Raw genomic sequence first — 9,884 nt, forward strand, 5'->3', positions numbered from 1 at the left:
GGGGGGGGTTCCCCAAAAGTGAGGGCTCAAAGATTGGGGTTTCTCACCCCAAAATGAGACCCCAAAATTGGGGTTTCTGCCCACAAAATGAGACCCCAAAATTGGGGCTTCTCCACCAAAGTGAGAGCCAAAAATTGGGGTTTCTGCCCCCAAAATGAGACCCCAAAATGGGGTTTCTCCCCCAGAATGAGACCCCCAAATTGGGGTTTATCACCCCAAAATGGGACCCCAAATATTGGGGTTTCTCCCCCAAAATGGGACCCCAAAATTGGGGTTTCTGCCGCCAAAATGAAGACCCAAAATTGGGGTTTCTCCCCCAAATGGGACCCCAAAATTGGGGCTTCTCCACCAAAGTGAGAGCCAAAAATTGGGGTTTCTCCTCCAAATGAGACCCAAAAATGGGGTTTCTCAACCCAAAATGGGACCCCAAAATTGGGGTTTCTGCCCACAAAATGAGACCCCAAAATTGGGATTACTCCCCCCAAAATGAGACCCTGAAATTGGGGTCTTTCCCCCAAATGGGACCCCAAGATTGGGGTTTCTCCCCCAAAATGGGGCCCCAAAATTGGGGTTTCTGCCGCCAAAATGAAGACCCAAAATTGGGGTTTCTCCCCCCAAAGTGAGACCCCAAAATTGGGGCTTCTTCCCCAAAGTGAGAGCCAAAAATTGGGGTTTCTCCCCTAAAATGAAGACCCAAATATTGGGGTTTCTGCCCACAAAATGAGACCACAAAATTGGGGTTTCTCCCCCAAAATGGTACCAAAAAATTGGGGTTTCTCCCTCCAAATGGGACCCCAAAATTGGGGTTTCTCCCCCCAAATGAGACCCCAATATTGGGGCTTCTCCCCCCAAAATGAGACCCCAAAAATGGGGTTTCTCCCCATAAACGGGACTGAAATATTGGGATTTGCCCCCCCCTCCAACGCCTCAAATTTGAGACCCCCCCATTAAGCCCAATAGGACTCCATCCCCCATCACCCCCCGCGACGACTTCCGCTCCCGTCGCCCACCACATCCGGTCCCGCCCACAGCGACTTCCGCTCCCTTCCAATGGGGGCTGAGAGCTCTGCGGACCAATGGGAGCTCGGGGGCGTGGCGGAGGTGGGCGGGGCCAGCGCGTGGTTTTGGCGCGCTGGGCGGGGTTTTGGCGCGAAGGGAGGAGTTTTGGCGCGCCGGGCGGGGTTTTGGCGCGCCGGGCGGAGTTTTGGCGCGCCGGGCGTGGTTTTTTTGGCGCGCCGGGCGGGGTTTTGGCGCGCCGAGGGTGTTTTTTGGGGGGGAGGGGGGGGGGCGGTGGGCGTGGCTTTTTGGGGGGGCGCGCGGTGGGCGGGGCATTTTGGCGCGGTGGGCGGAGTGATGGCGGCGCGCGCGGCGTTGTGCGCGGTGGGGTTGGCGCTGGCGGGGTACGCGCTGCACGTGGAGCGCGCGCACGAGAGGGACCCCACGTACCGCGCGAGCTGCGACCTCGGGCCCAGCGTGTCGTGCACGCGCGTCTTCGCCTCCAGGTGCCGGGGGGGTGGGGGGGGGGGAGGGAGGGAGGGAGGGAGGGAGGGTGGGAGGGAGGGGAGGGGGTTGCGCAATGCACGGCGGTCTGCATCGCAACGGGGGATCGCATCGCAATGGGGTTTCGCTTTGCAATAGGGGTCGCTTTGCAATAGGGGTCGCTTTGCAATTGGGTTTCGCTTTGCAATAGGGGTCGCTTTGCAATAGGGGTCGCTTTGCAATTGGGTTTTGCATCGCAATAGGGTTTCGCTTTGCAATAGGGTTCCGCTTTGCAATGGGGTTCCGCTTTGCAATAGGGGATCGCTTTGCAATCGGGTTCCGCTTTGCAATAGGGTTCCGCTTTGCAATAGGGGTCGCTTTGCAATGGGGGATCGCTCTGCGTTGCTTTTGGGGGCTGCTTTGCGTTGCATTGCGTTGCGTTGTTACTGGGTTTGCAATAGGAGCTGCCGTGCAGCCCGTTGGGCTTTGCGTCCCATTGGGTGTTCCGTTGCAAGGGGGTTTTGCTTTGCATTGCATTGCAAGGAGGGGTTGCTTTGCTTTGCTTTGCTTTGCATTGCAAACGGGGAGGGTTGCTTTGCGTTGGGGCTTGCTTTGCAATAGGGTTTCAGTTGCATTAGGGGTTCCATTGCATTGCATTTCATTGCATTGCATTGCATTGCATTGCACTGGGGGGTTGCATTCAATTGCATTGCATTGGGGGGGTTGCATTGCATTGCATTCCTTTGGGGGGGTTGCATTGCATTGCATTGCATTGCATTGCATTGCATTGCATTGGGGGGTTGCATTGCATTGCATTCCTTTGGGGATTTCTTTGCATTGGGGTTTGCATTGCATTGCATTCGGGGTCTGCATTGAATTGCATTGCATCACATTGCACGGGGGGGTCGGGTCGCGGTAGGGCTTTGCACTGCATAGGGGTTTGCTTTGTTTCCTTCGCATTGCGTTGGGGATTGCACGGGGTTTTCAGTGGGGGTGGCGTTGCACGGGGTTTGCATTGGCATAGCGGAGGGTTGCAGAGCAGCTTGCGGGGCTTTGCAAAGTGCCGCGCGGTGCAAACATCGCTGTGGGGGTCGCGTTGCATCACAGTTTGCTTTGCGCCGCGCTGCGCTGCACGGCGACGGGGCGCCACGTGGCGGGGGCGGGGCCTGCGAGGGGGGGCGGGGCTTGGAGCGCCGGCCCTGATTGGTCGCGGGGAGGGGCTTGGGAAGGGGCGGGGCTTGGAATGCGGATCGTGATTGGGCAAGGGGCGGGGCTTCTGAAGGGGCGTGGCTTGGAATGCGGAGAGTGATTGGTCGGGGGCGGGGCTTCTGAAGGGACGGGTTTGGAATGGGGGCGGGGCTTGTGAGGGGCGGGGCTTGGAATGCAGACCGTGATTGGTCGGGGATGGGGCTTGGAATGGGGGCGGGGTTTGGAGTGCGGACCGTGATTGGTCAGGGGCGGGGCTTGTGGAGGGGCGGGGCTTTAGTTGGGGGCGGGGCTTGGTGGCAGTGTTCCCTTATGTGGGCATGGGTGGAGCAATTGGTTATTTGGGGGGGGGGGGTTGGGGGTCTCTGTGGGGCAGTTTGGGGGTCACTGGGATCCCCATTGGGGCAGTGGGTCTCTGTGGGGCGGTTTTGGGATATCTGTGGGGCAGTTTGGGGGTCACTGGGATCCTGTTCGGGCAGTTTTGGGGTCTCTGTGGGGTGGTTTTGGGGTCTCTGGGGCAGTTTTGGGGTCTCTGTGGGGTAGTTTGGGGGTTACTGGGATCCCCATTGGGGCAGTGGGTCTCTGTGGGGTGGTTTTGGGGTCTCTGTGGGGCAGTTTTGGGGTCACTGGGATCCTGTTCGGGCAGTTTTGGGGTCTCTGTGGGGTGGTTTTGGGGTCTCTGGGGCAGTTTTGGGGTCTCTGTGGGGTGGTTTTGGGGTCTCTGGGGCAGTTTTGGGGTCTCTGTGGGGTAGTTTGGGGGTTACTGGGATCCCCATTGGGGCAGTGGGTCTCTGTGGGGTGGTTTTGGGGTCTCTGTGGGGCAGTTTTGGGGTCAGTGGGATCCCCATTGGGGCGGTTTTGGGGTCTCTGTGGGGCGGTTTTGGGATCATTGGGGTCCCATTGAGATGGTGGGTCTCTGTGGGGCGGTTTTGGGGTCTCTGTGGGGTAGTTTTGGGGTCTCTTTGGGGCGGTTTTGGGGTCATTGGGATCTAATTGAGATGGTGGGTCTCTGTGGGGCAGTTTTGGGGTCTCTGTGGGGCAATTTTGGGGTCTCTACGGGTCGGTTTTGGGGTCAGTGGGATCCCATTGAGAAGGTGGGTCTCTGTGGGGCGGTTTTGGGGTCTCTGTGGGGCAATTTTGGGGTCTCTATGGGGCGGTTTTTGGGTCATTGGGATCCCATTGAGATGGTGGGTCTCTGTGGGGCGGTTTTGGGGTCTCTGTGGGGCAATTTTGGGGTCTGTATGGGGTGGTTTTGGGGTCATTGGGATCTAATTGAGACGGTGGGTCTCTGTGGGGCGGTTTTGGGGTCTCTGTGGGGCGGTTTTGGGGTCTCTATGGGGTGATTTTGGGGCCATTGGGATCTCATTGAGATGGTGGGTCTCTGTGGGGTGGTTTTGGGGTCTCTATGGGGCAGTTTTAGGGCCATTGGGATCCCATTGAGATGGTGGGTCTTTGTGGGGCGGCTTTGGGGTCTTTGTGGGGCAATGTTGGGGCCTCTATGGGGCGGTTTTGGGGTCATTGGGATCCCATTGAGATGGTGGGTCTCTGTGGGGCGGCTTTGGGGTCTTTGTGGGGCAATGTTGGGGCCTCTATGGGGCGGTTTTGGGGTCATTGGGATCCCATTGAGATGGTGGGTCTTTGTGGGGCGGATTTGGGGTCTCTGTGGGGCAGTTTTGGGGTCTGTATGGGGCGGTTTTGGGGTCACTGGGATCTAATTGAGATGGTGGGTCTCTGTGGGGCGGATTTGGGGTCTCTGTGGGGCAGTTTTGGGGTCTGTATGGGGCAGTTTTGGGGTCACTGGGATCTAATTGAGATGGTGGGTCTCTGTGGGGCGGATTTGGGGTCTCTGTGGGGCAATGTTGGGGCCTCTATGGGGCGGTTTTGGGGTCATTGGGATCTCATTGAGATGGTGGGTCTCTGTGGGGCGGCTTTGGGGTCTCTGTGGGGCGGTTTTGGGGTCTCTATGGGGCGGTATGTGGTCCCCGTGGGTCTCAGTGGGGTGTATCCCATAGGTGGGGCCGCGGTTTGGGGCTGCTGGAGGCGGTTGTGGGTCGGGACAGTGCCATCAACGTCCCCAACAGCGTCATTGGGATCGCCTTCTACAGCCTGCAGGCACTGCTCGGTGCGGCCCCACTGCGCCCCACATGTCCCCATATCCACAACGTGGCCCCATTGTGTCCCCCAGCCCCGTCCGTGTGTCCCCATCCGTGTCTGTGTGTCCCCAACGCGTCCCCATCCCCATCTCTGCGACCCCAAAGTGTCCCCATCCCCATCTGTGTGACCCCATCCCCGTCTATGTGTCCCCAAATTGTCCCCATCCCCATCTCTGCGACCCCAAAGTGTCCCCATCCCCATCTGTGTGACCCCATCCCCGTCTATGTGTCCCCAAATTGTCCCCATCCCCATCTCTGCGACCCCAAAGTGTCCCCATCCCCATCTCTGTGTCCCCAAAGTCTCCCCATCCCCATCTCTGTGACCCCAAGGTGTCCCCATCCCCATCCGTGTGTCCCCAACGTGTCCCCAGCCCCATCCATGTGACCCCAAAGTGTCCCCATCCTGATCCGTGTGTCCCCATCTGTGTCTGTGTGTCCCCAAAGTGACCCCAGCCCCGTCTGTGTGTCCCCAATGCGTTCCCATCCCCATCTGTGTGTCCCCAAAGTGTCCCCATCCCTGTCCATGTGTCCCCAATGCGTCCCCATCCCCATCCATGTGTCCCCAACGCGTCCCCATCCCCATCTGTGTGACCCCAAAGTGTCCCCATCCCGATCCGTGTGTCCCCATCCCTGTCCGTGTCATCCCATCCCCGTCTGTGTGTCCCCAACGCGTCCCCATCCCCGTCTGTGTGTCCCCAACGCGTCCCCATCCCCATCTGTGTGTCCCCAACGCGTCCCCATCCCCATCTGTGTGACCCCAAAGTGTCCTCATCCCTGTCCGTGTGTCCCCAACGTGTCCCCAGCCCCATCCATGTGTCCCCAACGCGTCCCCATCCCCATCTGTGTGACCCCAAAGTGTCCCCGTCCCCATCTGTGTGTCCCCATCCCCATCTGTGTGACCCCATCCCCGTCTGTGTGTCCCCAAATTGTCCCCATCCCCATCTCTGCGACCCCAAAGTGTCCCCATCCCCATCCGTGTGTCCCCAACGTGTCCCCATCCCCATCCGTGTGTCCCCAACGTGTCCCCATCCCCATCCGTGTGTCCCCAACGTGTCCCCATCCCGATCCGTGTGTCCCCATCCCTGTCCGTGTCATCCCATCCCCATCTGTGTGTCCCCAACGCGTCCCCATCCCCGTCTGTGTGTCCCCAAAGTGTCCCCATCCCCGTCTGTGTGTCCCCAAAGTGTCCCCATCCCCATCTGTGTGTCCCCAACGCGTCCCCATCCCCATCTGTGTGACCCCAAAGTGTCCTCATCCCTGTCCGTGTGTCCCCAATGTGTCCCCAGCCCCATCCATGTGACCCCAAAGTGTCCCCATCCTGAACCGTGTGTCCCCATCTGTGTCTGTGTGTCCCCAAAGTGACCCCAGCCCCGTCTGTGTGTCCCCAATGCGTTCCCATCCCCATCTGTGTGTCCCCAAAGTGTCCCCATCCCCATCCATGTGACCCCAACGTGTCCCCATCCCCATCCATGTGACCCCAAAGTGTCCCCATCCCCATCCATGTGTCCCCAACATGTCCCTGTCCCCATCTGTGTGTCCCCAAGTGTCCCCATCCCGATCCGAGTGTCCCCATCCCCGTCTGTGTGTCCCCAACGCGTCCCCATCCCCATCCGTGTGTCCCCAAAGTGTCCCCATCCCCGTCTGTGTGACCCCAAAGTGTCCCCATCCCCGTCTGTGTGTCCCCAAAGTGTCCCCATCGCCATCAGTGCGACCCCATCCCCGTCTGTGTGTCCCCAATGCATCCCCATCCCCATCTGTGTGACCCCAAAGTGTCCCCATCCCCGTCTGTGTGTCCCCAACGTGTCCCCATCCCCGTCTGTGTGTCCCCAAAGTGTCCCCATCCCTGTCCGTGTGTCCCCAACGTGTCCCCATCCCCATCCATGTGACCCCAAAGTGTCCCCATCCCGATCCGTGTGTCCCCATCTGTGTCTGTGTGTCCCCAATGCGTCCCCATCCCCGTCTGTGTGTCCCCAAAGTGTCCCCATCCCTGTCCATGTGTCCCCAATGTGTCCCCATCCCCATCTGTGTGTCCCCCCCCACATCCATGCCCCCCCCATGTCCGTGTCCCCCCCCATGTCCGTGTGTCCCCCCCCATGTCCGTGTGTCCCCCCCCATGTCCGTGTCCCCCCGAGCATCCGTTTCCCCCCCCCACGTCCATAGCCCCCCCCCACATCTGTGCCCTTCCCCCCATGTTTGTGTCCCCCCCATGTCTGTGTCCCTCCACATCTGTGTGTCCCCCCCCCACGTCTGTTTCCCCCCCCATGTCCGTGTCCCCCCCACCTGTCCCCCTCCCCCCACGTCTGTCCCCCCCCATCTGTCCCCCCCGTCTGTGCCCCTCTCCCCATGTCCGTGTCCCCCCCCCGCATCTGTGTCCCCCCCCCACGTCCGTGTCCCCCCCACGTCCATGTCCCCCCCCCCATGCCCGTGTCCCCCCCCCATGCCCGTGTCCCCCCCCATGTCCGTGTCCCCCCCATGTCCCTGTCCCCTCCCCATGTCCCTGTCCCCCCCCACGTCTGCTCCCCCCACGTCCGTGTCCCCCCCCACGTCCGTGTCCCCCCCACGTCTGCCCCCCCCACGTCTGTGCCCCCCCCCATGCACGTGTCCCCCCCCCACGTCCGTGTCCCCTCCCCATGTCCCTGTCCCCTCCCCATGTCCCTGTCCCCCCCCACGTCTGCTCCCCCCACGTCTGTGTCCCCCCCCACGTCCGCCCCCCCCCACGTCTGTGCCCCCCCCCATGCCCGTGTCCCCCCCCACGTCTGTCCCCCCCCACGTCTGCTCCCCCCACGTCTGTGCCCCTCTCCCCATATCCGTGTCCCCCCCCCACGTCCGTGTCCCCCCCCACGTCTGCTCCCCCCACGCCTGTGTCCCCCCCCCCACGCCCGTGTCCCTCCCCACGCCCATGACCCCCCCACGTCTGTCCCCCCCCACGTCTGCTCCCCCCGTCTGTGCCCCTCTCCCCATGCCCGTGTCCCCCCCCATGCCCGTGTCCCCCCCCTCCCGCCCGCGTGTCCCCACCCCCCTCCATCCATCCCATTGCCCCCCTACAGGCGCAGTGCCGGGCAGAGCCTCCTCCGCGGCGCTGCTGGTGACGTCGGTGACGTCGGTGCTGGCGTCGCTGTACCTGGCGTTGGTGTTGGCCTTCGGCCTCCACGACCTCTGCCTCGTCTGCCTCAGCACCTACGTCGTCAACGCCGCCCTCCTCTTCCTCAACTGGAGGCGCTGGCGGCGCTGCGGACAAACCGCCGTCCGGAAACGCGAATGATGGTGGCAACATGGCGGCGACGACAACATGGCGGCGACGACAACATGGCGGCGACGACAACATGGCGGCGACGACAACATGGCGGCGACGACAACATGGCGGCGACGACGTGACAGTGACAACATGGCGGTGACGACAACATGGCGGTGACGACGTAACAGTGACAACATGGCGGTGACGACAACATGGCGGCGACGACAACATGGCGGTGACGACGTGACAGTGACAACATGGCGACGACAACATGGCGACAACAACATGGCGGCAACGACAACATGGCGGCGACGACAACATGGCAATGACAACATGGTGGCGACAACAACATGGCGGCGACGACAACATGGCGGTGACGACGTGACAGTGACAACATGGCGGTGACGACAACATGGTGGCGACGACAACATGGCGGTGACGACGTGACAGTGACAACATGGCGACGACAACATGGTGGCGACAACAACATGGCGGCGACAACAACATGGCGGCAACAACAACATGGCGGTGACGACGTGACAGTGACAACATGGCGACGACAACATGGCGGCGACGACAACATGGCGGCGACGACAACATGGCGGTGACGACGTGACAGTGACAACATGGCGACGACAACATGGCGACAACAACATGGCGGCAACGACAACATGGCGGCGACGACAACATGGCAATGACAACATGGTGGCGACAACAACATGGCGGCGACGACAACATGGCGGTGACGACGTGACAGTGACAACATGGCGGTGACGACAACATGGTGGCGACGACAACATGGCGGTGACGACGTGACAGTGACAACATGGCGACGACAACATGGTGGCGACAACAACATGGCGGCGACAACAACATGGCGGCAACAACAACATGGCGGTGACGACGTGACAGTGACAACATGGCGACGACAACATGGCGGCGACGACAACATGGCGGCGACGACAACATGGCGGTGACGACGTGACAGTGACAACATGGCGACGACAATATGGCGGCAACGACAACATGGCGGCGACGACGTGACAGTGACAACATGGCGACGACGACAACATGGCAGTGACGACAACATGGCGGCGACGACGTGACAGTGACAACATGGCGGCGACGACAACATGGCGGCGACGACAACATGGCGGCGACGACGTGACAGTGACAACATGGCGACGACAACATGGCGATGACAACATGGCGGCGACGACGTGACAGTGACAACATGGCGACGACAACATGGCGGCGATGACGTGACAGTGACAACATGGCGGCGACGACAACATGGCGGTGACGACAACATGGCGGCGACGACGTGACAGTGACAACATGGCAGCGACGACAACATGGCGGCGACGACAACATGGCGGCGACGACGTGACAGTGACAACATGGCGACGACAACATGGCGGCGACGACAACATGGCGGTGACGACGTGACAGTGACAACATGGCGGTGACGACAACATGGCGGCAACGACAACATGGCGGCGACGACGTGACAGTGACAACATGGCGGCAACGACAACATGGCGGCAACGACAACATGGCGGCAACGACAACATGGCGGCGACGACGTGACAGTGACAACATGGCGACGACAACATGGCGACGACAACATGGCGGCGACAACATGGCGGCGACGACAACATGGCAGCGACGTGACAGTGACAACATGGTGGCGACGACAACATGGAGGTGACGATGTGACAGTGACAACATGGCGGTGACGACAACATGGCGGCAACGACAACATGGCGGCGACGACGTGACAGTGACAACATGGCGGCAACGACAACATG

The 9,884-nt window shown here is 60.9% G+C and overlaps 1 protein-coding gene across 2 annotated transcripts; it reads left to right on the forward strand.

Annotated features, from left to right (window-relative positions):
- Positions 1 to 1,335: 1,335 nt before the first annotated feature.
- Positions 1,336 to 8,718, forward strand: VKORC1 (vitamin K epoxide reductase complex, subunit 1). Of its 2 annotated transcripts, XM_046905059.1 has the most exons (4): positions 1,336 to 1,502; positions 4,698 to 4,807; positions 7,886 to 8,110; positions 8,376 to 8,718. In XM_046905059.1, the coding sequence occupies exons 1-3, from the start codon at positions 1,354 to 1,356 to the stop codon at positions 8,098 to 8,100; spliced, it is 474 nt and encodes a 157-aa protein (XP_046761015.1). In that variant the 5' UTR covers positions 1,336 to 1,353; the 3' UTR covers positions 8,101 to 8,110; positions 8,376 to 8,718.
- Positions 8,719 to 9,884: the final 1,166 nt, after the last annotated feature.

Source organism: Gallus gallus, chromosome 36 (genome assembly GCF_016699485.2).
Source record: "Gallus gallus isolate bGalGal1 chromosome 36, bGalGal1.mat.broiler.GRCg7b, whole genome shotgun sequence".
NCBI classification, from domain to species: domain Eukaryota; kingdom Metazoa; phylum Chordata; class Aves; order Galliformes; family Phasianidae; genus Gallus; species Gallus gallus.

Excerpts from the sequence above, each read along its gene's own strand:
- VKORC1 (XM_046905059.1), top strand. The coding sequence starts at position 1,354 with ATGGCGGCGCGCGCGGCGTTGTGCGCGGTGGGGTTGGCGCTGGCGGGG. Across the intron at positions 1,503-4,697 it reads ACGCGCGTCTTCGCCTCCAG|GTGGGGCCGCGGTTTGGGGC; the intron begins GTGCCGGGGGGG and ends TGTATCCCATAG. Across the intron at positions 4,808-7,885 it reads CAGCCTGCAGGCACTGCTCG|GCGCAGTGCCGGGCAGAGCC; the intron begins GTGCGGCCCCAC and ends GCCCCCCTACAG.